The sequence below is a fragment of the Syngnathus floridae genome, chromosome 14 (genome assembly GCF_059516105.1).
Source record: "Syngnathus floridae isolate MCC-2025c chromosome 14, RoL_Sflo_1.0, whole genome shotgun sequence".
In the NCBI taxonomy this organism is placed as follows: domain Eukaryota; kingdom Metazoa; phylum Chordata; class Actinopteri; order Syngnathiformes; family Syngnathidae; genus Syngnathus; species Syngnathus floridae.
This window is the reverse complement of record NC_142426.1, coordinates 2069527-2085491: the sequence shown is the minus strand read 5'-3', so window position 1 is coordinate 2085491 and position 15965 is coordinate 2069527. Positions and strand designations below refer to the sequence as shown.

General features: G+C 47.9%; 1 protein-coding gene across 2 annotated transcripts in view; it reads left to right on the top strand.

Moving 5' to 3' along the window:
* ptch2 (patched 2) overlaps nucleotides 1-15479 on the top strand; it is a 36583-nt gene extending 21104 nt beyond the window's left edge. For both annotated transcript variants that reach the window (XM_088396073.1, XM_088396072.1), the window contains exons 3-23: nucleotides 14-203; nucleotides 284-353; nucleotides 434-525; nucleotides 4080-4188; nucleotides 4264-4350; nucleotides 4460-4581; nucleotides 5050-5197; nucleotides 5971-6102; nucleotides 6192-6347; nucleotides 6504-6596; nucleotides 6675-6800; nucleotides 7638-8007; nucleotides 8099-8620; nucleotides 9000-9142; nucleotides 9215-9395; nucleotides 9475-9755; nucleotides 10865-11002; nucleotides 11301-11443; nucleotides 13741-14113; nucleotides 14197-14662; nucleotides 14804-15479. In XM_088396073.1, the coding sequence (XP_088252199.1) occupies nucleotides 88-203; nucleotides 284-353; nucleotides 434-525; nucleotides 4080-4188; nucleotides 4264-4350; nucleotides 4460-4581; nucleotides 5050-5197; nucleotides 5971-6102; nucleotides 6192-6347; nucleotides 6504-6596; nucleotides 6675-6800; nucleotides 7638-8007; nucleotides 8099-8620; nucleotides 9000-9142; nucleotides 9215-9395; nucleotides 9475-9755; nucleotides 10865-11002; nucleotides 11301-11443; nucleotides 13741-14113; nucleotides 14197-14662; nucleotides 14804-14862 (3927 nt within the window). In that variant the 5' untranslated portion in view covers nucleotides 14-87 and the 3' untranslated portion in view covers nucleotides 14863-15479. The remainder of the gene's footprint in view (nucleotides 1-13; nucleotides 204-283; nucleotides 354-433; nucleotides 526-4079; nucleotides 4189-4263; nucleotides 4351-4459; nucleotides 4582-5049; nucleotides 5198-5970; nucleotides 6103-6191; nucleotides 6348-6503; nucleotides 6597-6674; nucleotides 6801-7637; nucleotides 8008-8098; nucleotides 8621-8999; nucleotides 9143-9214; nucleotides 9396-9474; nucleotides 9756-10864; nucleotides 11003-11300; nucleotides 11444-13740; nucleotides 14114-14196; nucleotides 14663-14803) is intronic.
* Nucleotides 15480-15965: the final 486 nt, after the last annotated feature.

The window sequence follows — 15965 nt, the reverse complement described above, 5'->3', positions numbered from 1 at the left end:
TTTTTTTTTAAAGCCGGTAGTCGGGTGAGCCGGGAGCTTCGCTACACCAGAGAGAAGCAAGGCGAGGAGTCCATATTCACCTCCCAGATGCTCATCCAGACCCCCAAAGAAGAAGGCACCAACATTCTTACCCAGGAAGCTTTACTGGTGCACATGGAGGCTGCACTGTCTGCCAGCAAGGTGCAGGTGTCACTCTTTGGAAAGTAAGTGGAGAGCTTTATGAGCCATATCTTTTATTTTGTCTGATAAAAATAGATGATTTCGTTTGTTTTGGGCTTGACAGGTCGTGGGATCTCAATAAAATATGCTATAAATCTGGAGTCCCCATCATTGAAAATGTCATGATTGAAAGGGTAAGTTTTAGTCAACTTTATTATCATTTGGATCACTTTCATCTTTTATATTCATCTCTTTTTTTCTCCCCAATCCCCAGATGATTGACAAGCTATTTCCTTGCATGATAATCACCCCTTTGGACTGTTTTTGGGAAGGGGCCAAGCTACAGGGAGGGTCCGCCTATTTACCGTAAGTGTTGGGATACTCAAGGCCGTCCGTCATGTTTTTAAACATACTTTTTATAGGCTCTGTTTGTAATAGACACTTATTGCCTCATGCGTCTTTTTTCATTTGTGAGTTGAAGTTGATGAGTGAGATCAGCGGATGAAACTAATGCTCTGCCTAACTAATGCTATTATCTATTTTTCATCATGCAAACAGTCAAATATATAGTAAAAACAAAAAAATATAGTATATATTTATTTGGAACTCTAATTTTGCTGGCATGGCAGACAACTTCTGGAGGCACATTGCAGACTGTGGCTGTTCATAAGTTGAACTACACTTTGGATGGAAAGATACAGTCAGGCTGTCATTGGGTGTTGTGACTGACAGCAGCGGTCAGTAATAGAGTTCTTTTAGGGCCCGGCCGGGGTTATAGTTGGGGGGGGGGGGGCTGTCCTGACAGGGAAATTCAAAAAGAGAAAGTGAGGCGGGTGAGGGAGGGAGGAAGGGAGGGAGAGATGGTGGGCTGGTAGAGAGAAGGAGGGCGGGGTGATGGTGGCGGCGGTGGCAGGGGAGCCCTTTGGGTCAGACAATGGTAAGCATTCTTTCACTTTACGAGTGAGTGTCCATCGGTGCAGGGGCCCCGGTGGAAAGAGGGAGGGAGGTAGATAGGGTTGGGGGTGCCCCGGCTTTGTCAGCTCGCGGCTAACACTCGCCATTCTCATGGTAATGCCCCCGCGCTCCCAGCTCCCCAAGTTGTCCAACAAATAAAATGGGCCGCATTCAAACCTCAAGTCCTGGAGAAAGACACGGAGAGACAACAAGATGCTTAACAGTGGAGTCTGTGGCGTTTTTTTTTTTTGTCCAAAAGTTCTCCAGAGCCAGAAGTGATATTTCAATTGAGCGCTTGCTTCATTTACAAAAGAGACACAGAAATTTGTTTATGTTTCCCCACTCCACTCCACTCCACTCCAGTCCACTCCACTCCAGAGGGCCAAGTGATCTCAGTGTGCCCCGCTCTGCCTTCTTGGCATCTGTTGTTATTTATTTATGATCAATTGTTTTTGCAGGGAGGATGTAGGGCGGGGCTTCAGTTGTTCCTCCGTTAGTTATTTTTTTATTGGGAATTCTGTCTGAAGGAAAAAAATATACCGTAATTTCCGGACTATAAGTCGCGGTTTTTTTTTCATAGTTTGGGTGGGAGGGCGACTTATACTCAGGAGCGACTTATATATGTTTTTTTTCACAAATTTTTACTTGATCATTAAGACATCACTTACTTACAAGTAAAGTTGACCACTTCCCATGTTATTTTTAGTATAGTTGATCACTTCACATGCTTTTATATCTTTATCTTGAACATATTCAAAACATAAAAAATAGAGAAAACATCAAATAAAGCAACTAACACTTTAAAGCACCATATCCAAGTCCACTGTCTGCTGTATGTACACTTGCTCCATTTTTGCTCCTCTTATATTTATTATTATTATTTATTATTCTTTGTTTATTTATCATTTATTCAACACTCTTATTTATTCATTGTTTGTGCCTTCTTGGGTTTTTTTTTGTGTTGCTTGTATGCATATGTGTACTATCTCACCGAGGGATAGTGGAAACGTAATTTCAATCTCTTTGTGTGTCTTAGTATATAAAAAAAAAATCGACAATAAAGCAGACTTTGACTTTGATAAAACAACCCAAAAAAATTATATTTTCAGACGAAACTGGATGAGGGGGCTCTAAATTTCACCGTTGGCCGTGACTCATCAACTGGGTGGGCTTAAGAAAAATGGCACCAAAAAGAAACTCATATTTTGCAGGTTACAAACTTCAAATTGTAAAATATGCAGCTGAAAACAGTAATCGAGCAGCAGAAAGAAAGTTTGGAGAACCGTGATGTACCAATGGATTACTATTTCAAGTGACGTCAGTAGCGCGGCGCGGCGGTTGTTTACATACAAACGTGCCCACATAAGGACTACCAGCATCATTAGCGGTGATCATCTCTAAGTGACACGGAGGACAAAGAGTTTGAAGGAATTAAGGATTTGGAGTGACATAGAAGGTTTGAAAAACTATGATGGCCATCACGCACGCCCGGTCTGTCTGGAAGTCCACGCCGCCACACGCTCGGAAGTTTGTTTTGTTTAATAAAGAGCCGTTTACCAAACCCACGTCTATCCTTGTACTTTGTTAAGGCTACAATATAGTTATATCGTAGATCTGTGGAATAAAGAAGAGGCTGACGTCAGGGCGCACGCGCGGCGATGTTGACAAAGGACGAGGAATTTGATCGATGGATTTAATGGATTTAAAGTGTACGGGTGGTTTGATAATATTATTAGCTTGTATTATAGTTATTTGAAATATATGTAGTTTGTCTTTCGTTATATGAGCCTGTGGAATATTTTGAAGTGCAAGCGCCCTCAGCCGTGCGCACCCATTGTTGACAAAGAACGATCGATGGATTTAATGAATTGGAGTGACACCGATGGTTTTATAAACATGTTATTCATGTAATAGTTGTCCTTAATCACTCTATATGTTACGTCAGGCCCGTTCTCAGCTCTTTGTTTGTGTTTGTCACGTTAGCATACCTATCGTTTAGCCTGTTGTTGCTATTTAATGAATTGGAGTGACACCGATGGTTTTATAAACATGTTATTCATGTAATAGTTGTCCTTAATCACTCTATATGTTACGTCAGGCCCGTTCTCAGCTCTTTGTTTGAGTTTGTCACGTTAGCATACCTATCGTTTAGCCTGTTGTTGTTATTTAATGAATTGGAGTGACACCGATGGTTTTATAAACATGTTATTCATGTAATAGTTGTCCTTAATCACTCTATATGTTACGTCAGGCCCGTTCTCAGCTCTTTGTTTGAGTTTGTCACGTTAGCATACCTATCGTTTAGCCTGTTGTTGCTATTTAATGAATTGGAGTGACACCGATGGTTTTATAAACATGTTATTCATGTAATAGTTGTCCTTAATCACTCTATATGTTACGTCAGGCCCATTCTCAGCTCTTTGTTTGTGTTTGTCACGTTAGCATACCTATCGTTTAGCCTGTTGTTGCTATCGTTTAGCCTGTTGTTGCTCGTTCATGACTGTTTTTGGTGTGGGATTTTGTCGAATAGATTGCCCCCAAAATGCGACTTATACTCCGGAGCGACTTATATATGTTTTTTTTCACTTTTTGGGGCATTTTATGGCTGGTGCGACTTATAGTCCGGAAAATACGGTAGTTGCCTCCAAATGCTGATGCATTGAGATTCTCTCATATTGAACCTTTGACTTAATTTTGACCTCTTGTGAGACACATCAAGATGTTTGGGAGGCAGAGGTAATTCTTATGACTCAGTGCAGGGCATCGAGGAATGGAAGCCACCCCGCTTGCCTTCGCCTTGGGTATTGTAGCAGTGTGAAATGGGATAATAACGGCCATTTCAGCCAGCCAGCGTTCATGCCGACAACTCAAAGAGTTTTTCCTTAAACAGAGCGCACAAAGCCTTTGCTTTTATAGCACTCGGGATGTGTTTGGGTCAGTGTTGATCGTCAGTGGTTGCTCCGCAGGGGTATGCCAGACATCCAGTGGATGAATCTGGATCCAGTCAAGCTCATGGAGGAACTGAGTCAGTTCACGTCCCTGGAAGGATTTAAGGAGATGTTGGACAAAGCCCAGGTGGGAATTGGCTTCTACTTAATAGGATCTCCGTGACTAGTTGTACGTATTGAGCCTTTTGGTGTCATTTTGCAGGTGGGCCACGCCTACATGAACCGGCCTTGTCTGGACCCGTCAGATCCTGACTGCCCTCTCAGTGCTCCCAACAAAGAGCAGTTGGAGGTACGGATGAACCCGCCCGGCCCATCATTCACCGGGAGGGAGTACACCACACCACACCACACCACACCACCCAAGTGGCTCACCGTGTGTGTTTCTTTGTCCCTTGCAGTCTCCTGACATCGCTGGACGCCTCCGAGGCGGTTGCCACGGTTTTAGCCGGAAGTTTATGCACTGGCAGGAGGAGCTGATCCTTGGGGGGCGCGTGAAGAACACCCAGGACGCTCTCATGAGGTAAGTAAGCTTGGAAGCTTCGATCCGCACAGGAGTTCTGATTTTCAAGGTATAGCCCAGCAGCTTGTGCGTCTCAGCTGAATAAAAGTCGATGACTCGAAAAGAGTCAAGCAGGTCTCTCAATGAGACATTTTCCTTTTCTGTCTGAAAAAGCGCACTGACCGCATTGGGTGCGGGCCCAGACTGCGACCCATTCGGGCCCGTTTAGCACAGCCGTGAATGAAAGAAGATTCCCATCCCATTTGCCAGAGAGTCACACTCTCGCCGCGTTTGATTTATGATCAGTTTTTGAGCAGCGCTCCCGCTCGCCACAGCGCTGCCAAGACCTTTTTCTTTTTCTTTTTATTGACGGCCCAGAAAGCAGCAGATAACACCAACACCTGCTTTTTTAGAAGCACTTGTAAACGTTGAGGACAGTAGTGTGGCTGAATTTAATGCGCTGAGTTTTTTTCTTCTTCTTCTCTGCAGCGCGGAGGCTCTTCAAAGCATGTTCCTGTTGATGAGCCCAAAGCAGCTGTACGAGCACTTTAAAGATGACTATGAGATCCACGACATCAACTGGAATGAAGAAAAGGCTACTGCCATCCTGGAGTCGTGGCAACGGAGATTTGTGGAGGTAGGAACCATTCCGCTTCCAAGACTCCGTCACAGTAGCGTTGGGGTGAACGCCGGCAAAATGAGGGGATATTTCCATGTTCTTCCACTCGTGTTGGAATTCCGTCAAGTTCCTCGTAAGCAAATCGCAGAGCAGCATGCATGTGTGTGTGCGTGCGTGTGTGTGTGTGTGTGTGTGGCAGGCCAATCGTCTCTCACTGTCAGAGCCCTCATTATGGGAACAAGCTGTTGCTGTGATAGCTGACACCCACCACTAAGGGGAGAGGGTGGGAGGGCAGACCAAAGACGTTTTGGGGGAAAAAAAATAAAATAAACTAACACGCTGTGAAAACAACGCAACAAACGGAGTTTAAATCGTAGTGGTGATGATATCAATTTAAAAAAAAAAAATAGCTGAGTCGTGTTCATGGCAGCGACCTCCTTCCTCGGTCATGTGATCCCCATTCCTTTCACCTTTGACACGACAACCTCTGGCATCTGTGCTCATTACTTCTCGCTTGTCATACGTACGTACGTACACACACCGGCACATGTGAAACGCACACACATACGTGTTGTCTTTCAAAGGGCTTTTTTTTTTTTTCGTTTGGGGGGGCTTTGTTGAAAGGGACAAGCGAGCGCTTATGGTACTCCACTCTTTCATGTAAAATAAACATGGTGCAGAATGTATGTCGAGGCATCCGAGCTTTTCTTTCTTATGTCTGATGCTAATAGCTAAACATGAGACTTGGAAGCATTTTAGGTGGGATTGATTTATCGCTGTTTATCCCTCAGGTGGTCCACCAGAGTATGCCGTCTAATTCCAGCCAGTCTATCCACGCCTTCTCCACCACCACACTCAACGACATCATGAAGTCCTTCTCCGATGTCAGCGTCTTACGGGTAGCTGGAGGCTACCTGCTCATGGTGAGCCATTTGTTTTGACTAAAACGGCGCGGTCTCTGGCCCGCTCGGATGCACGACTGACCATTTGACACACGTGCGTTACTCACTAGCTGGCGTACGCCTGCGTGACCATGCTGAGGTGGGACTGCGCTAAGTCGCAGGGGGCCGTGGGACTGGCCGGCGTGATGCTGGTGGCTCTGTCGGTCGCTGCGGGCCTGGGTCTCTGCTCGCTGCTGGGACTCTCCTTCAACGCCGCCACGACTCAGGTAACCACGTCGACAACGCCGACTTTATTCAAGAAAGGGGGAGGGGCTGCGGCTTTGGATTTCAGCCGGCCCGTGTACTTCCCGTGAGCCGATTGTCAAAGCTTCCATATTGTATACGAACGAGTCAGTGCTGACTATTTGTGTTGCTCATCCCAGGTGCTTCCCTTCCTGGCACTTGGAATCGGAGTGGATGACATGTTTCTTTTGGCTCACTCCTTCACGGAGGCCGGGAGTAACATTCCCTTTAAGGTATCTATCTTCCCACTCCATTCCTTGTCTCTCCTTCGCCTTGTCTTTCCTTCTCCTCTAAGATGCGTTCTCTCCCAGGAGCGGACCGGAGACTGCTTACGTCGCACGGGCACCAGCGTGGCTCTGACTTCCGTCAACAACATGATTGCCTTTTTCATGGCGGCTCTCGTGCCCATCCCGGCCCTGCGAGCGTTCTCCTTGCAGGTACCCGCTTTCCGTTTTTTTGTTTTTGTTTTTTTTATTACGCAAAGAAATAAACAATTGCGCTGCGAGAGCCTGGTGGCTACTTTGAAAATGAAAGGGATGACTTAAGAGAGCTGACATTTATTCAAGAGCAGGGGAAAGCCTTTGTTCCCAATTTTTATGGCCACTGCACCAACAGCGCCAACTCTTTTTTTTTTTTTTTTTAAAAAACGTTTGTATGTGTGTGCAATGTGGAAGAGTCCACAGTAAAGGGAAGAGAGAACTAGAGGGGAGCTCTCGGATCCGTATATCACTGAGCCGTCGAGGCGCTTTGCTCTGATCTGTGACTTAACTGTGGGTGGTCTGCAACACACAAATACACACTCGCTCCCGGGAGTACACACAGTGCAAACCGCAGCCAGTTAGGACATCAGCAGCTTCGGGGGGCTACAGCGAGGGGCTGCTGAAGGCTGGTGCTTTAGCTCACAGCTTATATGTATATACTATTCCCACCACTGCTTCTTCTACTTTTTTTCCTCCTGGTCTGTTTGCCTGGCCTGCTTAGTGTTTCTGGACCATTATTTTGTTAAAAAAAAAACAAAAAAACATGTCAATCTTTTTCTTGCTCTTTTTCTCCCTCCATATATATATATATATATATATATATATATATATATATATATATATATGTACATACATTGTCTTGTTTATAGACTACTGTGATCAAAGGGGGATAAAAATTGTAATTGTGTTCCCCTCCTTCCTTCCTTCCTTCCTTCCTTCCTTCCTTCCTTCCTTCCTTCCTTCCTTCCTTCCTTCCTTCCTTCCTTCCTTCCTTCCTTCCTTCCTTCCTTCCAGGCGGCCATCGTGGTGGTGTTCAACTTCGCCATGGTGCTGCTCATCTTCCCCGCCATCCTCAGTTTAGACCTCCACCGGCGCGAGGACAAGCGCTTGGACGTGCTGTGCTGCCTGTACAACCCTTGCGCCGACCAGGTCATCCACCTGTCCCCGCACGAGCTGTCGGACACCCCCGAGCAGAGCCGGGCGCCGGCCTCGCACCCGTTCGCCACGGGCTCCACCATCACCACTAGCACGCAGATCACCACCACGGTGCAAGCGTTCACGCAGTGCGACGCTGCCGGGCAGCACATTGTCACCATACTGCCGCCAACCTCTCAAATCTCCACCAGCCCGACGTCCATCATTCTGTGTCCTCCCGCTTCACAAGGTAGGCGGAGTCAAAACCCAGGCGGATGCTCTGTCAGAGGTGGCCCACCCACGTAATGTATGTCATTCCTTGTGTGTGTCCTCCCTCGTAGCGATCACGCCTACACCCGGCACCCCCGTGCAGGATCCCTACGGCTCGCAGCTCTTCACCCCGACCTCCAGCTCTACCCGGGACTTGCTAGCTCAGGTGGAGGACTCCAAGTTGGGCAAGAAGTGCGTCCCGCTCCCGTTCCTCCGCTGGAACCTGTCCCACTTTGCCAGGGAGAAATACGCCCCGCTCCTCCTCAAGCCCAAAAGCAAAGCCATGGTGGTCGTGCTCTTCCTGGGCCTCCTGGGCCTCAGTTTGTACGGGACCACCACGGTGCACGACGGCCTCTACCTGACTGACATTGTACCACGCGACACCAAGGAGTACGACTTCATTGACGCCCAGTTCAAATACTTTTCCTTCTACAACATGTATCTGGTCACCATGGACGGATTCGATTACACCCGCTCGCAGCGACTTCTGCTCCAGCTCCACAACGCCTTCAACTCTGTCAGATCCGTGGTCCGAGACAGTGACGGCAAACTGCCCCGCATGTGGCTGCACTACTTCCAGGACTGGCTCAGAGGTACTTACTTACTACATTGTGGTGTTTTTTCTCAGATGGCCGGCGGCTTTTTTCAGGTGTACTCAATGAATGGGTGTGGGGCGTGGCTGCCAAGGGTGAGGGAAAGTTCATGCGGAATGTTTACTTTAACCCATCCACCTGGGCTCAGGGATGGAGCAGAAGACAGATTGGGGTGGGGTTGGAGGTTATCTTTTGCATGTGCGTGTGTCCTCAGGCTAGGACATGTCAGAGGCCCATTCAGGAGGAAGTAATAGCTAACAGGTCAATCAAAGCCAGCTGCCCAAAACCAGACAGAAACAGAAATGTGATCTTTCACTTTTTTTCTTTGCTCACCGAAGCAGAAATAAAATGACAAGCGCGCTAATCTTTTCATGTCCAGGTCTTCAGGCTGCTTTTGACGCAGACTGGCTGGCGGGCAGGATCACCTCGGACAGCTACAGGAACGGCACGGAGGACGGCGCCCTGGCGTACAAGCTCCTCATCCAAACGGGCTCCAAGAAAGAGCCTTTTGACTACAGCCAAGTAAGATAAGGCGGCACTTGTGCCACACTTTCCCTCCTTGGCGTCCCGTCTGACCAAACCTTCCTTTTGTAGCTGACTTCTCGCCGGCTGGTGGATGCCGAGGGTCTTATCCCCCCCGAGGTGTTCTACATCTACTTGACGGTGTGGGTCAGTAACGACCCGCTGGGCTACGCCGCCTCCCAGGCCAACTTTTATCCGCATCCCAGAGAGTGGATCCACGACAAGTACGACACCACGGGGGAGAATCTGCGCAGTAAGTTTCGGCCACTATTTTGCCGTCTTTTCCGAAGCGGTGGGGAAAAAACAAAATCACGCTCTCCTCATCCTTGCAGTTCCGGCAGCGGAGCCCCTGGAGTTCTCCCAGTTTCCGTATTACTTAAACGGACTGCGGCAAGCCGGCGACTTTGTGGAGGCCATCGAGAGCGTGAGGGCTATCTGCGACGAGTTCAGCCGCAAGGGCGTGTTCAACTACCCCAACGGGTACCCCTTCCTCTTCTGGGAGCAGTACATCGGCCTCAGGCATTGGTTCCTCCTGGCCATTAGCGTGGTGCTAGCGTGCACCTTCCTGGTTTGCGCTCTGCTCCTGCTCAACCCGTGGACCGCCGGCATCATTGTGAGTGCACCTCTCCCTCCGCCTTGAATATTTTCCACCTCAGCAACACGATTAGCCCCCTTTCCTTCCCGCTCGGCACAGCTCAATAACGTCGTCCGACCAAGGGGGGCCTTTTGCGCTGCGGAGGGCCAGCGCGCACACACACACACACACATACGAGGGGGGGGACCTTTGTCATTCTAATGTAGGCAGGGCCGGCCTTAGAAAAGGGAATGCAAAGGAGCCAGAAAGACTTTGCCCTCCCAAAGCCTCTACCTCCAACTCCATCACTGCTTTTGTCAGAGGGAGAAGGAGAGGCTCGGGGACAGGACGGATCTGCCCAGTCGCGACCTTGGCCCGCTCGACCCATCCATCAGAGAGATGTGTGAGCCAGAAAAAGAGAGACAGTCTTGAGTTGTTCGAAAACGTTTCACACACAAGCTGGTGACCACCCCCCCCAGCCCACAAATGCATGTCCACCGCCTGGACTGGAGCATAACAACAGTTGCAGCTTCTGCTGGAATGTGTTTAATTGGACTGAAATCAGACACACACACACACACATGCGTTTGTAGTCTCCACGCATTCACCCGCCTTTGGAAGCTTTCGCTCGGCCTGTATGCGGTGGAGCAGTAAAAGGGCTTTTATCATTTTGCAATTTCACCGTGCCCCAACGAGGAGGCCCCGCCGGGATCAAAAGCTCTCCGAAAGTGCCTTCTGATGTAGTATGCTCGCACCAGCGGGGGTGTTGTTTATGTACCCGTCGTAGTACAGTAAATCCGAGCTTTAGCGTGATATGGGAAGGCCGTATCAAGAAGATTGAACCTCTCTGACACGCTTCAAATACCATTGCTGCCATTCGAACTAATAACCACAAAGTCTGCGAGTGCCGCAGTCACACACGAAGGGAGCTCTTGTCTGTGAGAGGAAAAGCAAGAAGCGCGGTCGGTGGGACGGAGAAGTATTAGGGTGGGTAATTTGACGCTACTCCGCAGAGACCCCCGAGGTCAAAGATTGGATGGGGTGAAAAGGCAAAAGAGCTCAACTGAGTCCCTCACGTCACCTTCAATCTTCACGCCGTCTTGCTTCCATTCTTCCATCGCTCAATTTCCCTTTCTGTGTGTTTTCAGGTGTTTATCCTGGCCATGATGACGGTGGAGCTTTTCGGCATCATGGGTTTGATCGGCATCAAGCTGAGCGCCATCCCCGTGGTCATCCTTATCGCCTCGGTGGGCATCGGAGTGGAGTTCACTGTTCACATTGTGCTGGTGAGTCGAATTTAGTGGTTAGCACATCAGTCCAATGGTTGGCATTCAAGGGTGGTCGGTCATTCAGGCAGACATACGTATACAGATTGTTCATTTCCCTCGTTTTCAATCAAGGAAATTCCATCCATTTGCCATGCCCTACTTGACATATAAGATAGCATCCTGTAGCTCCATACAGCTTCAATCAAACAAATCCAGGAATTCCGACGAGCGCCAAGCCTCGCCACCGCGAGCGGCAGTTTTTGTACAATCGACAAGATTTGCAACTCATTCCTCCTTTCCACCTTTTCTGCGACAGGGCTTCCTGACAGCCATTGGCAGCAGAAACAAGCGCTCGGCCGTGGCTCTGGAGCACATGTTTGCCCCGGTGGTGGACGGCGCCGTTTCCACCCTGCTGGGCGTTCTCATGCTGGCGGGCTCCGAGTTTGACTTCATCATGAGGTGAGATGCAAGTGTGGCTCTGAGATGGCCAATGTACTGGCACTTGCACAGATCAGACAGCATCCATCCACCTTTTGACAATGTTTTCTTTGATGCGGGCAGAGACAGTTGTCTTGTCTCACCTACGTATAGGAAGTCTCAAACTTCCCCCCTTATTTATGCACACAGCAAAGAGCATGCACCTGGTTCTGTCACTCCCGACACGCCCATGCATCCATCTCTCTGACCTCAGAACACACAACAAATGGGAAAAACATCAAGGGTGTGTAGCAGCTGCTCGTAAACATGCTAGTGTTCTCCTACCCACTGGGTGGTGTCTCTCCTTCTCACTCTCTCTCTCTCGCTCTCTCTCTCACACACACATATCCACACTGGAATCTGTAAAAATTCCTATCATCTTGTTTGGCGCTCCCTGCCTCCATATTGGGTGCCATGGTTAAAAAAAAAAGACAGTGAGCTAAATTTGAACCGGTCAGGCTGTTAGATTGTGCGTGGGCCACCAACAGACATGGCTGTCCTGTGTTTATGTGCGTGCACCCTTTTTCTACCAGTGTTTCATGGTCAGAGTGGGGGGAAAAAAAAGAAGGCAAATAGCTCAATGTTTTTCAGCTGAATGCGGTCTCGGGCCCAGAACCCAAAACCGCAACCTTGAGCTCACAGACTGCAAGCGGGGCCTCCGTGACATAAAAAGCACAGTTTGTCTGCTGAAAGGAAGGCAAGGGAGGAGAGGAAAGCAGAGGAAAGCAGAGGAGAGGAGAGGAGAGGAGAGGAGAGGAGAGGAGAGGAGAGGAGAGGAGAGGAGAGGAGAGGAGAGGAGAGGAGAGGAGAGGAGAGGAGAGGAGAGGAGAGGAGAGGAGAGGAGAGGAGAGGAGAGATGAGGAGAGCCGAGGAGAGCTGAGGAGAGCTGAGGAGAGCAGAGGAGAGCAGAGGAGAGGAGAGGAGAGGAAAGCTGAGGAGTGGGGGAGACGTGCTCAGAGGGTGGCTTCCTTGCATCCAGATGGAGTGGTGTAAATATGTACAGCTTAGCCCAATTTATCACCGGGATACTTAGGGTCCAGACACATAGGTGAAAATATGGGATTTTTTTTGTATATAGTATTAAACCTGTTTTAAACACATTCCAACATATTCAAACACACTTAGCCGTATTAAAACATACATTTGTTAAATATTCAAAGCACATGTACTCCCCATCTCACTCGCACTGGTAAAGTGTGCGGCAAGCTTTTTATTTGTTTTTTTCTTGACATCAACTGTCAAACTGACATAGAACAGAAAATTAAACATTGTAAATTGACAAATGCAACCAAACCATTCAATCATGTCACGAGAACCTTTACTAGCTTCATCATTAATAATAAATATTGCCATCGTAAACAAGTGTTTCTTTCCAACCCACGGAGCAGCAACATATGCAAGCAGAGCATACATGAAAAAAATAACTCGTACCGGAGCTCGATTGAAGACTAAAGGCGCACAATTCCAAATTTGGATTTGCTTGAATACAGTCAAAAAAAGAGGGAACAAAAAGTGACACCATCTTTGTTGGAGGTCCTGTGGTTGGGTCAAATGGGGCAGGGATGGAGCTGACTAGCCAGAGGAAGGTAAATAAGCTGCACTAAACATCTCCTGGCCTTGGGATACACTGAATAAACAGCACGCCTAATTCAAAACAACAGAATTCCGAAGAGCGAGACGCCGTTGGAGGTCTCCTGCTGATGTCGGTCTCGCGCTCTCTTGCCTGGGTCTCACTGTGATGTGTCGGCTTGGCTTTGAATACACCATCTTGAGCTTATGTGATGTTTTAATGCAGAGGTGTGGGGGGGGAGAACCCTGAAAAAAAATCAATCATAGTCGTTGCTTGTTTCCATATTGTCCCTACTGCATCTCATGACTCTTTCTGCCCGCATTCTGTTAGTATTTAAATGGACTCCTCTCTAATTTTCTGGGGAGTTCTTTCTTGTGGCGCGCTCCCCCCATTCCTCCCTTTAGCTGTGCTGAGACGCACGCAACACCAAAACACACAACAGAGCGCGGAGGGAGGGAAGTGTTCTTGTGGCAACAGCCACGGCGGCATCAAAAGATTTGGGGGAATCACATTCGCTCCCTTCTCATCCTTTGTAGTACCAAGACGGACCTAAGAGAGGCAGCATAGTGCCCCGAGGTAGACGAAGAGTTATAGAAGAAGCCAGGCCAACTGGTTGCTCACTTGCTAACTACTTTGTGACTTTTTGCTTGTCTGGCACATGGCTGCATGTATATCCGACTTTAATGTCCCTCTCCTCTTGCCTCCTCAGGTATTTCTTTGCCGTGTTGGCCATCCTGACCGTGTTGGGAATGCTCAACGGCTTGATCCTGCTCCCGGTCCTCCTCTCCATGCTGGGCCCCCCCGCCGAGCTGGCCGCGTCCGACGACGGCGGCGGCCGCCGACCGGCGCCTTCGCCCGATCCACCTCTCCCTCCGCCCATGGCTCATCACGGTTACTTCGCGGACCCCCGCCGGGCTTTCTCCGAGACATCCGATTCGGAATACTCCTCCGAAATGACAAGCACGTCGGGGATGGGCGAGGAGGATTATAAGTACTGCGACCGCAGTGCGTACAGCGTGCCGCCTGCAACCTCGCACATTCTGCTGGAAGCCAGCAAGAATCCCAGCTTCCCCAAACTCACGGTAGGCGGGATCTATGTTTTTCATTTTTTTACATTTCTCTACTCTTTCTTCGACATGGTTAAATGGTGTGTTCTCTGCGATAGGTGGTGAGGCCGCTGAAGGAAAGCAGAGGACGGACAGAACCGTCCAGTGACTCGACACACAACGCTAAGTCTTTGAACTCGCAGGTGACATGCTGGGATGGATCCAAGCGGGACCAGCAGCAGCCGGGACAGCAAAATGTACCTGGCCAGCCTGGTCGGACTTACCAGAGCGGCCCCAGAGGGCCTCAGCCAAACAGGACTAAAGGGCCCAGCAACTACAGCAATTCCTCAGCAGGGGGGCCCGTCACCATGGTGACGGCCACCGCCTCCGTGACGGTGGCAGTGCACCCGACCCTGCCCGGAGCAGCCTACCAGGGCTACATGCACGAAGGCTTCGACACGGACACTGAGTCGGACTGCTTCGAGGCCACTAAGGGGACTAAGTTTTCCTCGTACAAGAGAGACTCTTTAGCGCTCCGGGACGTAGACTGTCCACAGGATCAGATGACGCAACCGACCAGACAAGGTGACATTTTGTGACTTTTTCTGTTCTTCGCAACAATCAGTGTCTTTTTTAGAGGAAAATGATTCAAGGAAAAACATCCCAACATGTGGCCGGCCACACAGCTTGTGAAAATCTAATTCCCTCTTCTCTCATGTTTTTCAGGGGGGTCGAGGATCCAGACGGCCATAGTGCTGGACCCGTTCTCTGGAAACTCGACATAGTGGCCACATAGGATTTATTTGAAGGACATTATGTAACTCTATGAGTATATATTTTAAATACTAAAGAAAGAGGGAAGCTATTTAAAAGAGTACTGTATAACTTTGGGTATACTCATGTAAAAGTTTTTGGGGTTTTTTTTGTGGAGGGGAAGTTTTGTTTTGTTTTCATGACACCCTCCGCAGCATAGTGTATAGAATGAGAAGAATAATGTGCTATATGTTAAAAAATGTCCACACAGAGTGAGATCCTATTAAGATATTAGGCTATTGAACATACATGGTCAGTGTTTTATTTCTATTGGTATTATTATGTTGGTTTTTTTTTGCTGCTACACAAAGTCATTTGAAGTGATTTGCCTTAAAAAAAATGCAGTAGCCCCTCTTCCTCCCCGTTAAAGACACACACACACACACACACACACATATATAATATTGTACTGTGAGATCTAACCGATTTCTTAACATTGTGCCTTCTTCGTTAATGTCCGTGCAGCAGAATCCTGAGCTCAGTATTAAGTTCTTTGCAGTTTTGTCTACTTGAAGGTTTTGTTAGTTGTGGCTGCATCTCAGATTTAACACAATGGGAATTATAAGGGAGTCTTTTTGATTTGTTGTAACCCAAATGGAGTTACTTATAAGCTATGATTCACATTTGACAGCAACTCTGTGTTTTTGTTTTTGTTCTTGTTGTTGTTGTTTTTCCACTTTTTTCCTCTGCAGTTCTTACATTACAGAAATGGTCTCATCACTGCCAGTGTCAATTGCAGGGAAGAACTTTTCTGTATTTTTCAAGTGGCAGCTTTGGTTTATTTTTATTTTTTAAAAAAAGCCAGAATGTTGAGGCGCTACTGTGCTGTTGTGGAAAAATAATTTCACCCTACATACTCACCTTTGGCTGGAGGAGTTAATCGGGAGGAGGTCGAGGCGAAGCTCGTGCATTGTTTGTAGTTAAAAAAAAATGTTGTCTTGCCATATAAATTATTTATATTCAAAATTTATTTTTGTAGTTTGTACAGATGTTAGTATTTAGACTGAAGTTCTATTTTTAAAGAGTAAATATATATTATATATAAATATATCTATTTGTTGTTGAGTTTGATTTT